The sequence below is a fragment of the Cygnus atratus genome, chromosome 4, assembly GCF_013377495.2.
Source record: "Cygnus atratus isolate AKBS03 ecotype Queensland, Australia chromosome 4, CAtr_DNAZoo_HiC_assembly, whole genome shotgun sequence".
Lineage (NCBI taxonomy): Eukaryota > Metazoa > Chordata > Aves > Anseriformes > Anatidae > Cygnus > Cygnus atratus.
This window is the reverse complement of record NC_066365.1, coordinates 53808094-53825208: the sequence shown is the minus strand read 5'-3', so window position 1 is coordinate 53825208 and position 17115 is coordinate 53808094. Positions and strand designations below refer to the sequence as shown.

Sequence of the window (17115 nt, the reverse complement as noted above, 5' to 3'; positions counted from 1 at the left end):
TGTGATTGCAAATTTCCAACTGGCACCAGCTTGTGAAAGTTGTGTTGCCAGAGTGCTAGGTAGAATTTTTTATCATAGCTGATAAAAAACACTTTTTTTATTGGGAGACTTATCCACTTCTAATCTGGAAATTCATCTGAGGAATGACTCAATGCTTTTGGCTCCATATGGAAGCAATTATGACTTACTCTACAGTTAAGGGATCTTTGTATTTGTTAGGAATAGACTTAAAAGCTCTATTTTCAAAAATCTGAGGGTCCGACAAAGCTCCCATCCAAATAAATAGTAGATTTTTTCCTATTAATTTTCCAGGATTAGGATAACATCTGTGTTTTATTATCAGTGGGTATTTCATTTTCCAGTATCGTTTGTGAGGATGACTTTATGGTGCATGTAGTCCATATTTCCATTTGGGGGCGGTACGGGGAGTATTCTGTTTTACAAATTAGTTTATATATATATATGTATATTTATGCGTGTTGTTAATATTGATGATATTGTTCCCTGTTATTAATTTAATTTAAGGAAATCTACATGCTGTCCATTGAAAGTCTGGCCGAGGTAACCGCTCGTTGTATTGAACAGCTTCATAAACTAGCAGAATTAATTCTACATGGGCAGGAAGTAGAAAAAACAGCTCAAGATCAAGCAAAAGTACTGACAAAGTGAGTGTTATATATTTCATATATGAACATTTGACATTTGCTTGAAACTCGTGAAGTTCCGTTGAGCTTTTGGCACTTGAAGTCACAGTAAGTTCATGAATTAACAAACAACATTGGCTTTAGGGGTCCTGGTGCTATATTTTCTCATGTAATCAAGTCAGGTAGGCTACCTATAATTTTTCGACATGGCTAGCATGTTTACAAAAACCTGTTTTGACCTGTTCAAATGCTGAAAGTTGTTGCTGTCCCAGGAAGTGAATGTATATGCTCATGTGGGATGTGTTGCCTGTCACCTCTGGAAAATATATTGTATTAGCATATACAGAATTTGCCTTTAGAGTGCATAATGCAGCCTTATTATCTGCTAGTAGAGTTTCATTATCTGGTGCTTATCTGCCAAAAATAAACAAAAATCAGTGTGTGGTTCTAAACAGTAAGACCACTCTTGTCAGTTTGTAGTAATACAGAACATAACATACATAAATTTAAGAAGCCAGCTTACCCAGTGAGACTCAGAATTCAGATCTAAAGCTCTCTGTAGTAATCAGTTTTACTGGTTTCAGTGGGTTTTGCTTACCTCATAAAGATTTCACCATAAGATGTTGTAATAAGTTGAGTCCAAAGTAAGTAAAGCATGTAAGCAAATGATTATCTTTAAGAATGGCCATAACCCTAGCAAAGTCCATGGAAACACTTCAGTCTGAAACAAAGTACTCAAAAAAGTGTTTTACAGAATTAGAGCAAAAGTATGATGCGCTTTGCAGGCTGAGGTTCAATACGATGCACTTGTGAATATTTAGCAAAACAGTGAAAGATCTAGAAATAGGACTAGATCGCCTTGTTCTCTTGTGCTGTAACCACAAGGATACTTCCTCTTTTGGTACAGAATAGATGTTTTCTGTGCTCAGATAAGAAACTTCTCACTATTCGCATTTAAGTTTGATTTTTTTTTTCCAACAGCATTTCTAGGAACTGTGTTGCTGCAATCAGAAAACCAGTAATTAAACTAAAGGTTTAGAATTAAAAAAAATAATGTCATATCAAAAAAAAATACTAGCGTTTGAGCCAACATGACATTGTTTTGTCGCTGTAGTCAGGACTGGATTTTTCCATGGGGGAATATAAAACTTATACCATGAGTAAAATTTACCCTGAGATATTTTTAATATTACTAGAAGCAAAATTGCCTTAAGAATATTGTTGGCTTCCAAGATGAAGTTGGTGCCTGGCTTTTTATCCGCTACCAGGACAAGGATGTAATTTTATATTTGTCTCTCTTTTTTTAAACCAGTGTTACAAGTGCCATGTGCAATGAAGTTTCATCTTTATCAAAGAAGTTTTCTGATTCTTTAACAGCAGCTGGGGTAAGATAACAACATTTTCTGTACCATTTGGGCTTTTATTAACATAGTTCACTTCTTAAAACAGAAATTATTATCTAAATCCTGTGGCTTTACATGAGGTACCAGCAAAGAGGGCACTACTTTCTTCAGATCAAGAACACAAGAGCATTCTCACAGCAGATTCCCTGTTGTACAGAAAGCCTATGAGCCTTGATAGACTGCAGTATGTCCCCAGCCTTCTAAAATCTGCCTTTCTAGACACTATTCTCCCGTTTTTCCTCATCACCTCTCAGCATTCGTTTACTCTCACTTAAAGGGCCCCACGTTTGAAGTCCCACTACTTGATGACATTTTATTCTACTTAGCCTATCCCTTTTGAATGCATCTGTGAAAAAGTCATTAATGGATAATACTTCCAGCACCTTAAGATGGTTTCATGAGCTGTCTTCTTAGCCTTTGCTAAATCTCCTGTCCCAGGGCCGTTGTGTTTGAAAACGTTTAAGAGATTAGAAAATCTCTTTGGTCTTCCATTTTAAAAAACACTGTTTTATATCCCAAGATAGGCCATTTGGGAACATCCACTTATCTGTGAACATCTTTGCCAGAAATGTAATTTATTTCCCATTCCTGTTCCCTTTCCTTTTACTAGCCTGAGGACATTAATCTGAAGACAAATCGGGAGACACTGTGTAGGTGAGCAGTGAAGGCCTTTTCAGGGCCTGTAGTGCAGAAAGAGTTTCAAAAATGACTGACATCTGAATATTCTGGCAGGATCCAGAGGCAAAAAAATGTGCTGTTGCTGAAATTATTCATAAATGTCAGAAAAGAGTTCTGGCTCTCCTGATTACTCCAGTAGAGGGTGAATGTACATCAAAGGAAATTTCTTCAGTTCTCCCATGAGCTCTTCTAGCACATCTCTGAAGAATTTTTTAAGAGTTATTTGTAGAGAAGATGGCTTATTGGATTGCTTTTATTCTGAATAATTTACATTTCTTCACATTACTCTGGAAGAATCTGCTTATTTTGCAACTTGGGACTGTGTTTTAGCATATTTTTGTGTGACACTTGCAATAAATACATGCACAGACACAAAAGTAAATTGTACATGAAATATTAAGCTGGCACAACTCAGGAAAATGAAAACTAAAGCTTTCATAAGCATTGCACTAGGTTTTGGTCTTATAAACTCTGTACTCAGATTTTAGGACCAGACTGCTCTTGTGAACATTTGTGTGGGCACAGTAGAAATTGAGCATAAATACACTTCTCACTGCCAACATCCTCTCCAGAAGAAAGTTTGAGTTGGGCTGTCTGGTGGTCTTTTATGTGCTGTCCTATCCCTGTTAGCTTCTGGAAGAAGATGTGGGACTTCTGCTCGTCATGATCAGGCAGGTTAGCAAGGAGCACTAATCATGCACGAGTCTTCACAAATCTGCTTCTTCCTGCATGTCCCAGTGGTTCAGTTTTCTCCTTAAGCTGCCAGCAGCATTTGGTTTCACAAACATATTCCAGTATCTTGCAAAGTGTATTACTCGTGCGAAACAGAAATAGTGTAGAACAGAAAAGAGCGTTTTTTTAAACACATCGCTGCCCCTATTAGCTATATCTGTATAATTCAGATGTTAGTTACAGTGCTGGCTCTGCCCATAGTCTATAACGTTGGCAGTATTTCTAAGAGTGAGGAGTAATGCAGAAGTAAGAAATAACAGCTTTGCTCGCTATGCAAGATTTCTTTCAAACTTAAACTTACTGATGTATACAGTCCGTACTATTTGATACTGCTCTCTGTCTGTTTCTGGACTTTATTGACAATGAACAGAACATTCTGTAATGGATTTTCTAGTAAGTGTCAGGAAAATTGCACTTCTTTTTTTCTAACCATCTTCCCTTTGTTCTGCCATCTCTGAGCTGAGATTTGGATGTATCGTGTTTCTTTAAATCTGTAATGTGAAAGCCACAAGGTTCTAAGGGGACATCCTTCAGTTACATTAATGGGTATCGTATTCCCTTTGTTCTAAAGAAGTACACCATTCAGTATTAGAAGAAAGCAACTCTTGCTGGAGGTTAATATCGTTCTAAAAATCACAATACAAAGAATAGTGAGAAGAAAAAAAAGAACTGCCATTTTAAAAAGCAGAAGAGTTGATGAATCTGTTTTCTAGGGCTTTGATTTCTGTAGCCTCTAGTAACATCAGTACTCATTGTACCCATCTTTATTCCTGTCTGGTGGTTGAGAAAAATGCTGTGCTTGCTGAGCTAGTCTTACACAGATTCACTGGTCAGCCTGTGTTGTCTAGCTCAACATACGCTGCCTCCAGTTGAAGATCTGTTTCATGTGTTTTTCCTTTTGAAGGGGAACTAATTGGGGCCTTTTACATCTGCCTTTTCCTGAAACTTCTAAGAACATCGTTATCTTTCCAATGTGTATTTCTCCTTACTTCCTTGGAAATCAGCCAGGGGTTAAAAAACTTTGAGGGGGATGAAAAGGGCACCGGCAGACAGATGAGCAGACAATGTAATCACATCAATTTCATATCCATAAGAAACCAAGCCGTTTGAAACTCCGTGAATTAATGAAAAAGTAAAACCCTGGGTCTGCCTTAGTTCATTGTACTCAGTGATAGAAATACATGGGGTCTACTGAAGTGTGCATGAAATGTAGACGCAGTTGTAAGGAATACTGTGATAAACAGTCTGAATAAGAATCAAGGTGAAACAAGGCCTGTCTAGAATTCATAAAACCACTGCTCAGATGCCAATATATTTCTGTTAAATGTCTCTCTTGTCCTAGCATTTCATTCAATTTTCCGGTTTACAGAGCAGTATGAAGGCAGAAGTTCTCAACCCCCTCATCAACAGCGTGCTGTTAGAGGTAAGCCTTCACCTTTTCCACATTAGGAAATACCATAGGAAGATGATTTTGAAATGAAATGGCCACATTTATGTCTGAAGAAAGAACTGTATAAAAAGTAATGGCAATATCATTCTGGCTGTTCAGTGCCAGCTCATAAACGTCTTGGTTTTTTGTGTTCAGCCTCTCCCACAAATACTGTAGCAGTGATACAGCATTTACAGAGGATTCTTACCAACTGTGACTGAAGTGAGACTGGCCAGTTCTTAAGTGCCGCAGCGGCATTGGTCAGAGCACAACAGGCAATCAGTGATGTGCTGCTTAGCCCTTTTTTAACCTATGCACAAGTTGCCCGGGCTAAGTCTATTCTTACTGTTCTGTTACCTATTTCAAATCCTACAAGTATTTCTTACTCACAGATAGTTTCAGCCTATGTTTTCCTTTACAGTTTGGGTTGCAGGAATGCTACGATGTTTCCTGTCCACAGGCATTTAGATTTCAACAAAGATTCACAGTCTAGCTGCTGGCTTGGTCAGCACATGGACAACCATGCATCAACATCAAAATGTTCATGAGTGATTTCTTCTATTAAACATCACGATCTATTTTTCATCAGAAAAGCACACTAAGCAAAACGTGCCTCAGTTTTACTGAGGAGAGAAGAGGTCAAGAGGAAGTAATATGTTCATAAAGTACTACACGTACTAAATGTGTACTATCTGCACCATTAATTCATTTAACTCAGCTGATGAGATCACATCTTTAAACAGACATATACATACAGCAGTGACTACAAATTGTCATTCTGTATCTAGCAGCCATGATCCCTTAAAAATGAAGAAAAGGTTATTTTAAAATAAGCATTTTTTGCACTAGATTAACAGTAACTTTAAGGAAAATAATGGAAAGTTGAATAGAGCTGTAGTAAAGATTGCTATACAGTTCCTTTTGTTATGGGGTAAATTTGCTATTGCAGCTGACACATCTTTGTATGGAATTGCAATATCTGGGAATGTCCAGAATTGTGGAATAAGCTGTTTTGTAATTCTTAAACCTCATGATTTGTAAACAAATATGTACAGCCGAGGTTCACGGAGCATTAGAAATTCCGTAAATAGTACAATGTTTTTAAACTCTTATAATAACTCAAACTGTTAATTTCAGTGACACTTCCTCCTACACCAGATTCAAAATTAGTTCTGTTGATGGGAAGACTAGCTGATTTGTATTACAAGAGTCAAACCTACTTCTGAACACAGTGGCATTTTATTCTACTCACATTACAAACAAAACTCTCCAAGAGTCCAAACTGAGGGGAAATCAGATTTTTATATAGGCCATGCTTATTCTCTGTAAACTCTTTGAATGCATTTTGTTATCTACAGATTGTAAAATCTTGTGCGAATACATATGCTAATATAGCATGGTGCAGATCTAAAAAAGGCAATGTTTGTTGAAAAAGTACAATGCAATTCCTGAAACGCATGACAGCTATACTGATAAACCATGTGTTTTCTCTCCCCATTAGGGTTGCAACAGTACTACTTATATTCAGGATGCTTTCCAGCTACTGCTTCCAGTTCTGCAAATTTCACATATCAAGACCAGTTGTCTGAAAGCACAAGAGTGACAGTTTCGCAGCAGTTGTGACCACTGGGTTTAACAGAAACCACAGACCTAATCCCTTTAATGTATGCAGATAGAAGAGATGGTATGAAAGACGTCTGGCCACTCAGAGTCCTTTGAAGACACTAAACGCGGTTTTGCACATACAATATTGAGCAACTTTTTAATACTCTTTCAGACTTTTTGACTTTAGAAGTATTTAGAAAAGTAATTTCTTTTCCGTTAGAGTATATCCTTTGCATTAATTTAAACTGAATCAATAGTTTATTGATGTTAGTATTGACATAAATACAGTTTCTAAATGTTTACCCTTTCAGTTGTAGACAGGGTGAAGCAAATTAGAATGTAAGGCTTTTTTTAAACATTTCAGCCCAAATGACCATTTTTATTCTTTGCTTCCTAACTGCCAGTTAAAAATGTAAATTTCAAAAGTTGGTTTCAGTATTTAATTTTAGCCAACAAGAACAAATTATCATGGTGTTGTGGTCGTTAAATATTATTTACAGCAGTAAATAATAACCTTGTAAAAATCGGTACCACTTACATAACACTTCGTGTTCAAGGAGTTGTACGGTAACAGGCATTAACTTTGCTGAATTAAAATTCTGGAGGCAATGCATACAGAGTTATCCTGAAAACAAATTGTCTGAGCCAGTTAGAGTACAGGTAAAGCTCTATATTTGCTGACCCATAATTTCATATTCATTTATGTCTATCTCTTAATTCCAACTGGCTGAACAACATTGCAGGCAAAGCAATTTGTCAAATATGCAAGGAATAGAAAACTTCTCTCCTTTTGTTTGTTCATGAAACACCCTCAAAATAATCTCATCTCAGATGTGTAACCAGAGTACCCCTTTAGGTTTTAACTTGGTATTGAAACATTTTGAACCCTTTTATCAAACTGAGTTAATGACACCAACAAGTCAGAAATACAGTTTTGGGCATAAAAAATGAAGTCGTGAAGAGACAATTGCTTTGGGTGGGGAGGTCATATGTCACGACAATCACCTTTTCTCTGAAGTAGTGGCTAGAAAAAATATAACTGAGCAGCAGGAACGACATTTCAGAATAACACTAACAACCATGATAATTTGTCCATACCCTTAGCTTAACATCCTGAGCTGTGAATCTCAGAGTCTGTTTAGTCTAGTTTATCCTGAAGACAGGAAGAACCTCCCAATATTTTATGTAGCCTGTTCTCCTCGATTTTCATTGTTTATTACATTTCTCACAGCTATTTTGTATTTTTTTTCCTCTTGATACACTCACAAATCGCATTTAAATGTTTTTAATTGTAGCTAACATCTGAATATGTTTAATCATAGAAGCATAGTTCATACATTGTAAAAATAAGGGAATAGAACATGAGGAAATACTTTCCTGTCTGCTAGAAATGAAAAACCATGTATCTGCTTTGCATATGGTAACTTCTGTGGGTCCGTAAGCAGTGACAGAAAGGTCTGTCTATATCACATGCTGTTATGATCCCTGTTGTGCAGTCACATGCACTGTTACTTTTCCATCTTTTGATATTTGAAGGTGAAATTTTCACTATTCCTGCAATACAGTTTGTTATTCAAAATGTATTTTCTGCCACCCTGTAATTTTAGAAATCAGAGATTTCTTTCTGGGCAAATAGAAAGGGTACAGTCCTCAAATCCACTTGCACAGAATGTTTAATAAAAGTACTGGGAACCAAAATAAGCAAGCCCCTTGGCAGCTGAAAAGGCAAAGAAAGCTTGGCATTCACTGGTATTTATGTCATACTGAACAGCTAACAGTACTACAACATGGTAAAAAAAAGAACACTAGGAATTGTAACTGGCAAGCAGACTCGCTAGCTGAAAGATAGGATACAGCCCCCACTAGCCATTATATCTGTGCCACTTCCATCTGAAATGGCTTTATTTCTGAAAGCACATTTTCAAATGAAAGATTTTTTCTTACCCAGTGCTTCTACACTTTGGGAATAAATGTACTCTTCTATAGTAGTCCTTTCTGGCTACTGGAAGAGATGTGCACATGCACGAGTCCTCCTTGACCAGGGGTGATTCCTCTATATACACTTGGCCCAGAAGAACAACTCCTTAGTGTGGATTTCTGAAGACCATGTGCTTTTTCCATGCGCTTGGCCATGAGCAGTTTTCAGTTGTGGATCTGGACCCCAGTTTAAACATTGAATGGCTTGTAAAAAGTCCTGTTTGTTTAAAGCTTTCTTTCTGTTGTTCTACACTGGCAAGCAGAATAATATATGTGGTTAAAACCTTGTTTATTTTTCAAACGAGGACTGATAAGAAAGTCTAGTGCTTACGACTATCAATCATTACATGTTGGAGTTTTTGCTTTAATTTGATCATAACTTTTTGTCAAGAAGCCTTTCTGCCCACGTTGGAATAGAGCTCTACATCAGGTACCTGTACGTGTGGTATTAGTGCCCAGGGAATCATCCAAAGAACATAGCAATAGCTCTTTTATATTGCTCCTATGCCAAGTTCATGTTTTCTGACATAAATGATTTTAGTAACTTTTTCTTATGTTTTTTTTTTTTTCTCTGAAATGCGGTGCAGACTATATAGTGTTAAACCTGTCAGAAAAATGTGATAACTAATAGTGGTGCTTTTTAGTAGAGGCTGAACAATACGGTATTAGAAGCCTCAGGGGATCGTGTTTGAAATCATTGAGGGATGTTCTTAAGACAAGGATTGCTTGTCTGACATATTCCTTAGGAGAGGTCTGTCTTCCTTAAATTATGTATGTATTGATTAAAGTACCTTCCTTAAAGTAAAAGAAGTTATAAAAAATAACACGTAGAATTGAGTATTCACATCCGTACAATGTAGGAAGAGAAACAGGGGCAAACAGGAGCATAGGGATACTCCATCTGATCAAAGATTTATCCCAGGAAAACTGAATGCACAATCTTTAAATCAGTTTTAGGTAAGTAATATTTCAGTAGAAGAGTACTGTGTAGATGTAACCAGAATATTTTGTTTACACTGGTTTGTATTTTTCCATCAGTCAAATAAATCATTTGAGATGTTGAACTGGGGCAGTGTGCTAAAAAATAATGTTATGAATAATGTGATGGGTAGATGTACTCAGTGAAGTTTCTGATTTTGTGATTTACGTTTGGAATGAGTGATTTTATTGAGAGTCTGGCAAAGACAGATGCAAGCCTTAAACTTTTAAGGGAGACTGACTGTTCCTTCTTTCATCACCACCTTTTTCCAGGTCAGTACACTGAGTGTGCTCTGGCATTTGTCAAACTACTAGGTTTTAGGTACTTATTTAAAAAAAATAACTTCAATTGTGAAATTACCTGTTATCTTGAGCAGATGTGTTTTTCATAACAATTTTCTCACTTTTGAGTACCCTTTTGTATGCAGAGAAGAGAGCTTTGGCTGAGGCAGGCTTTTGAGCACGCAAAGTTGAGAAATGTGTCAAGGTGAAACTTAAAGCAGTGTCTGCACACCTACAGACTCACAAATAATCCACTGTCATACGTCATCAGTGAAGTAAACTATGAGACAGGTCACTTATTGTATTCATATATTAAAGGTATTTGCATTTTTTTTGGCAAACAAAGCAAGCTGTAATTTCTTTGCTGCTTTTCAGGGTGTAGTCTATTCATGTGTAAACATCTCTTCCCTATGATTTGCTCCAACACTCCTGCATCCACTGCCTCAGACAGCTAAACAAAAGAACTGTCTTTCCTGTTTCTTTCATGTTGCTTAGATCATCCATTGAAGCCATGAAGATCTTTCTCTAAAATGTGCCCTAAGCAGACAATACAAAATTACAGCCATCACAAGATGAGGTGTTTTTTAATGATGTTTCCAGTGTCACCACCATTCAGGATGCATAACAACTTCAATGAGTCTGAAACCCCAAAGCATTTTGAGTGACAAATACAGATTTTCACCTTTTTTTCTGAATCACAGGAGTGTTTTTTAGCATACAAGCAGTCACTCTGCTCATAGGATTATCTTTGAGACGTTCCACTTCTATCTCAAATGACAGCCCTGTCCTTTCAGTTTGACTCAAAAGAGTGTAAAGAGTGGAAAATGGCTTTCCCAAGTTCTTTTAAAAGCCATCTCAGAGCAAGGCTTAAAGTGACACCATCGGCCAGCCTGACCTACTTTTGAGATTCCTACAGTCTGACTGGAAAGCCCTCTGGACTTTAAACATTTTTTTTTTCTGGCTCAGGTCAACCTTTGTTGCTGAGACTATGAGGACACAAACAGCTGCTTTTATTGTGCAACCTGTACGTTTTCCATGCTTGGACACCTACCCCAGCATTCACAACAGTCAGTATTTCTAGAAGTGTATTGATGATGGTGTGCAGCTTTGGAATTAAGAAAACAGAAAATAAAATGTCAAAAGTTGAGCTGTCTTAAACAGATAAGAGAGGGAAGATGATTTTTCAAAGGCACAAAAAAAACCAGCAATGACATACTCTCTGGAAATAGGAACAATTTTCAAGGTTGGATTAAAGAAAAGACTTTTTCAAAGAATTTTTCAGCATTGTTCAAAATAAACAAGAAATGACATCTGATTAGTTCCAGCAGAACTGGAATAACAGCACTTCTGAAGTAAAAGAAAAATCTGCGTGGAGTTGAAGGAAGTGAGGCAAAGATAAGAACATTCAAAGAGGTAAAACTGAGAGGAAAGAAGACAGCAAAATTGATCACACTAGATCTGCAGAGCTCATTCTCCCTTTATTACCTGTACCCCAAAAGTCTCTGAGCACAGATCTGCTAAGAACTTACTACTCTCCCCACTTTGATCTCCTTTTCACGGCTTCTCTTACAGACTCTCGAGCAGCTGCTCTAGCAGACTCAGGAACAAGCACTAGCCATTTGCTCTGCCTTTCAAATATTTTACCCAGGGAGTGAAAGAATATTTCTTATGTGACAGTGCAATAATGCAGAAGTTAAAAAAAAAAAAAGTAAGACAGACCCTTGTAAAAAGGAGACTTAACAGCAGGACCTTGCCAACAGGGAGGGGAAATGAAGGGAACTTGTATACATACATCCCAGAATCACACTTCTTCATGAATGGTGTGAAAGAACGGTGTCACTGCTCTGACAGGCTGACCAGGGAGAGCTCTGCTACAAAGGACCTCGGGGCCATGGTGAGGAGTGAGTCGGGCGTGAGCCAGCAGCGTGCCCAGGCAGAAGGCAGGCCGACAGCCTCCTCAGCTGCAGTAAAAGGAGCACTGCCAGTTGGTCAAGAGAGTCAGTTATCCACCTGGGCATGCATGAGACCACGACTCCAGCACTGCATCTGGTTTGGGACTCCCCAGTACAAGAAATGCATCGGTGAACTGGGATGAGCTCAGCAGAGGGGCACCAGGCAGGGCAGCCGGTGCTGGAGGAGCTGCCCCATGAGAGGCTGAGAGGCCGTGCTTTCCTGTGGCTTGGATCATGCTTGCAGGACACGGTAAGCTCTACTCGACAGATTAAAGGCTTGTAAGAGCCTCTTGGTTTTACTTGGTGGTGGGGTTTTGCAGAGGTAACTCGGGAGATGCAAACTTCCAAGGTAGTGAGACCAAACACCTGGGAAGCTGTGGGATAAGTGGGGGTAATAAAGGGACAGTTCAGCCATCCAAGGAAAAGAAAAGGGGGAGTTACAGGCAACAAGAAAAATAGAATTAAATTACAGGAGGAAGGAAATTAAATCGGGGTCACAAGGAGCAGGGCTGTCCCTACTATCAAGATCCCTGGATTACTGAAGGGGAAGACTGATAGATAGTGCCATCATTTGAAGGAAGCATTTATACACTGGCTGAAATGGCCTTAGCAATTCTGCAGTGGTTTGAGATAGATATTTCGCTTCCATAATGTGTAAGGTGTGGTTCTACAGTAAGGTAAGGAAAAATAATAATAATAAAAAATGTGAGAAGTTTATAGGATGCATTAGAAAATCAATTCCTGAAAAGCCTTAAGTTATTACCATAGACAAGCAATAAAGCCTCAAAAGCCCCCAAATCAAGAAAGACAGTATTTTTCTTGTCTGTTTGTTTGTTTTTTTATAAAAGATGGTAACAAACAATAGAAACAAATGCTTCCAATTTATCCAACTAAATTTTAAAAATTCCGTATGGTCTCAAATCACTCAGAAGCTAATGTTCACAACTATTCCTATTAAATCTGAACTGCTTGGTGCAGTGTAATGACTGGATAAGCAATTTCAGAAAGCTTCAGGAGGGAAAAGCTATATAAATGTAAGGGATGGAGGTTATGAAGTATTAACATGATGCTAAATTGCTGCATATCATATTTGCAATGGGCAGTTTACAATCTGTTCATCCTGATGGATTTAGCACAAGGGAGTCTGAAGTCCTAGCTCTGCAATTTCTGTCTCTGCCTAGTAATTTATGGTCAGATTGTACCCACAAATAATGGGTTAGCATCAAATGAGTTTGGGACCCTGCTCAGCCCAAACAGCTCCACTACACTCAGAGGAGCAGCAATAAATGGAAAGTAAGGAAAAGTTCCAGGAGACAATGAGTCTGAATACTAATGACCTAAGCTAATACAAAAGATGGAAATGCAATTTATCAAAGAGTATAAAACCCATTTGGTGTCTTAATGAGTTATAAAAAAAATAATAACAATAACAATTTAGTGGATTGAAGCCAAATGTGTATTTTTTTTCCACATTTTTCTTCTTTATCCACCAAGATGTTGCAGAATTTATGAATGTCTTCATGGTTTACTGCAGAAATTAAAATGTACTGCAGAACTCCCTCCTTCTCTATTCCTTTGGCCACTCTCCTCATCAGCCAGAAATTCTCTCTTAAGCATCTTAGTCACCTAGAGCATTAAAAAGGCTGAAAACTATGTTCATTTCATGAAAATATAGGTTCATTTCTACCTTCAATCAGGATTTTATCCTGTGGAGAAGATAAATTTCTTCCCAGCTGGAAAAATAAATTATTGCAAGGATTATCTCACAGCCTTATGATTAAGCATTAAATCCTGAATGAACAGAAAATAGATGGGAAATCTATAATTTCCTACTGAAGTTGATTCTCCAGCAAAATGTGTTTGTCCATTATTCATATTTTCTTAATACCAGGTAGTCCTGATAGATAAAATGAAGCTTCTCAACTAAACTGCGCAGTTGGCATTCTCATGAGAAGACGGATAACAGAGCTCCCCAGACTGGAAATGGACATGCTTTCTTCTGTGGTGTATTATGTTTCTCCTTTCATGCAGTTGGAACTGTACTTCATGTGGCGCCACCTGAAACAAAAGAAAACATTGGTATCAGAAATAAGAGAAGGTTAGAAAGCAGTATTTTCTAATTTACTTTAAATGTCGTTGCAATGTAATTCACAAGTCTACGCTTCTTTTAACTTTTACAGTAACTAATTTTCCTCTCCCACAGAAGGAAAAAAAAATAAAAAATGATTAAGTAGTAGAAAAAATAGAGGATATACCCCAGGTTGGAGCTAAAGGCCTACAAATGATACCTGCCAATAGGACATTGCTATAGGTACCTGCCCCACAAGACTGTGGTACAGGAACCTGAGTGAGAAACACTGCACCTTGCTTTCAGGGAAGCTTGGCAGCACGTGCCCCTCTAAAGCACTGGCCACGTACACCCAGCTGAAGTGAGCCAGGAAGGATGTCCCTGAAGTGTCCCAGACTGGTTTCTGCAGAGTGTCTCCATGTCCACAGAGCTATCTGGAACTCTCCTTTAAAGGTACGTCGTGGTGACTGATCTCTTTCTTTGAAATAACTGAGCAGGCTTCAGTCTCTTTTCTTCCCTCCCAGCAGCTGGATGAGGGGGGAGGAGTTTTGTGTGACACCTGCCTCCTTTCCACACTCTCTTACTCTGCTTCAGCTCCTGGATATCTCTTTGTGAACTGATCCATCTGCAGCAGAGTGTTCAGAAGTAAATTTGGGGTATTAAAAGGTCTTATTGCAGCTCGACCAAAATAAGCTAAATTATCCTAATGAAAGTTTAAAAAAAAAAAAAAAAAAAAAAGAACAATCCAAACCACCAGCTGTGAGGAAGAATTTGCAAACCTGTGCCCAATTTCATTTCATGTAGTACACCCATTTACAGCAGGATAAATTTGGAAATAATGAACTATACAATGCTGGGGGGAAAAAAGTACAGCATTTCTTTAGTCCTTATTCTCCCACTGAGTGAAAAAGCAAATGCAGCTTTTCACCCATTCTGGTAGTTCGTGTAGCTGAGGGCCGAATAACAACATCTGTTTCCCTTTTCCTTTACATCATAAGAACTGGGATAAGAAGTGTTTCTCTGGCTGTGAAATCATACTGGAGGCAGCAGCTGCTAAAGCAAGCTAGAAGATGACAAGTGTAGGCAGGATACAATGCATCAAAAATTGATGCCAGCTAATGGAACAGAGGTTTTAAACAGCCTGTGCATCACCCATTGCAGTCCAGTTCTGCAAGCAAGCGGGAGTGCTTCCCTTCAAAACCCTATGAATGTCTGGTTTGGAATGAAACGCATCCTGGTATGCATTTTAAGCAGAGACCAGTAATCGTGCCAAGTATCCTGGAATGTACTCAGCCATCTGATTCTGTGAGCTGTTTCCTAAATAAGGGGAGTTTTAGATTCAATGTGTGATTAAGACTTGAATCTATTATGGAAGCAGGAACAGTGGAGGAATTATCTTTTGTGATATTTTAAAAATAAATATATAATTGAGAGACTGCATGCAGTCCTCAAAAGAATTTAAAGCTGCATGCAAAAACCCTTTTTTCATAGTTATCTACAGGAATTCATGAAAGCATAAAAAATGACAGCTTATAAAAATGGCCAACTGGCAAATCCAGATGTGGCTGGTTGGTACTTCTGCCTTCAGCATCATCACACCCAATTTTATTATGACGTTAGCCACAGCACATCTATCTATCACTTCTGAGAACTGAAATGATGTTTTCCAGAAAAAGCATCAAAAGGATAACTGGAAGGATCCCGCAAATCTGAAATCACAGCTACTGTTCTTTACAAATAGACATACTATTTACAAAATCAGCCTAACTAATCTTGCTCTCGCTCCCAAGCACACTTGCTATGTGCCTTTGCTAGAATGCTTTGAACTATCAGTGCCACTGTTTCCCCTGCATAATTACTATCTTCTGTTGTTTGTGTGGGTGTCTCGCTTGAAGACACACCACAGAGGCGTTCTTTGAAATAGGAAAACATTTTTGTAATGCCATGATCACGTAAGGAAAAGCAAAAATATTTTTAGTTGCCCTTTCTGTTGATGCTACTAAATTCTGTACTGATAGTATTTGGAGGCCTCTTCAGGACGGCAGGAGGGGTCTGAGCCCAAACCCGGGTAATTCCCTAGGTGGACCAGCACTGAATCGGGTATTAGCATGGTGTTAGACCAGACTCTACTACTACCTTTCTACACTGCAAGGGGAGGGGGAGGGCATCCTTAGAAAATGACAGCAGTAATGAAACTCTGAACATATCTGGATGGGAGTCAGGCTCATACACAGTTACTTACTGAGCTCTTGTGCCAACCAGCCCACACGTGAGGTGGTGTGTCCGCCTGCTTTTAGACTGCAAGAGAGGAAAGGGATGCATCAATTCTTCTATTTTCTGCAAAAGAGGTTCTCATCTTTTCAGCCATACACGTTCTTCCCCAGTGCATCGTCCCTGTCAGTTGCCTGTCATCTACCTTATGCTCCAATTTTATAATCCATTTCACCTGAAGATAAGATTGTGCCTTAAATTATGCATTCACTGAGAGGCCAACTTGTCTTGTTTAACTGTACAGCTACACTGTCACTCAGGAAGAAATACAGAGACGTGAAGCACCTTACGTATTCGAGGATCTGAAAGCTCCTCACAAAGAGAGATGGAGGTGCTGATGGCAAAGGGAAGTGCACTAGAAATTGTTGGCAATTGCTGATGTGGAACTTTCATTAGCTTTTATGCAGCCTTTGACACCTCAACCACTTTTATTAAGAGAATTAATGGGAGGGAGGACGTTAAGGTTATTTCATCTTGTCCTTGGGGAACTGACTGTCAAAAAGACTGATGTAGTAAATAAAGTGTTTGAGGTAACAGTGACCAATTTGTGGGAATTTGATCTAACAGCAGCTCAGAGCGTGACACTGGACAGTTTTTACTACCACAACAACAACAACAAGTCCACCACTGTTGGCTGTAAGACATGGAGTTTTCTCTCTCCCTTCTTTCTTTCCCTTTCTTCCTTTTTCTTTTTTTCTTTTTCTTTCCCCTTTTTTTTCTTTTTTCTTCTTTTTTTCTTTCCTTCCTTCCTTCTTTCTTTCTCTGTTCTTTCATTTTTCTTTCTCTTCCTTGCCTTTCTCTCTCTTCTTTCTTCTTTCCATTCTTCTTTCCTTATAACATGGCAGCACTTCATCCCAAAGCTGTCAGTGCTGTGTCTGTCTCTTAGGTCCCCCAATAAGGCAGAACTCTGTTCTGCCCTTAGTCACCCATGAAATCCCTTAATGCTCCTTTTGATTTGGAGAACACAATGCTGCCTGAAAGGGCAGAGGACAGAAATACTGTAGGGGAGGGCTCACAGTTACTCTTCATACCATAACACATGCAATTATTACTCTGCCCTGATCACCGTAAGGCTGAAGTGTGTCTGTGGTACGGA

The 17115-nt window shown here is 38.5% G+C and overlaps 2 protein-coding genes across 15 annotated transcripts in view; one reads left to right on the top strand and one right to left on the bottom strand.

The window, feature by feature from the left end:
* FAM114A1 (family with sequence similarity 114 member A1) overlaps window positions 1-9529 on the top strand; it is a 37053-nt gene extending 27524 nt beyond the window's left edge. For 5 of the 10 annotated variants that reach the window (XM_035554246.2, XM_035554252.2, XM_050710666.1 and 2 more), the window contains 4 exons: window positions 526-665; window positions 1957-2029; window positions 4827-4880; window positions 6388-6536. In XM_035554246.2, coding sequence (XP_035410139.1) covers window positions 526-665; window positions 1957-2029; window positions 4827-4880; window positions 6388-6489 — 369 coding nt within the window. In that variant the 3' untranslated portion in view covers window positions 6490-6536. Of the gene's footprint in view, window positions 1-525; window positions 666-1956; window positions 2030-4799; window positions 4881-6387 lie in introns of all 10 variants that reach the window. The other 5 variants (XM_035554230.2, XM_035554208.2, XM_050710665.1 and 2 more) reach the window with 2 other exon arrangements.
* The window catches only part of TMEM156 (transmembrane protein 156), a 29674-nt gene continuing 21598 nt past the window's right edge, over window positions 9040-17115 (bottom strand). For 2 of the 5 annotated variants that reach the window (XM_050710667.1, XM_050710669.1), the window contains one exon: window positions 9042-13738. In XM_050710667.1, coding sequence (XP_050566624.1) covers window positions 13725-13738 — 14 coding nt within the window. In that variant the 3' untranslated portion in view covers window positions 9042-13724. Of the gene's footprint in view, window positions 13739-15990; window positions 16047-17115 lie in introns of all 5 variants that reach the window. The other 3 variants (XR_007708264.1, XM_050710670.1, XM_050710668.1) reach the window with 3 other exon arrangements.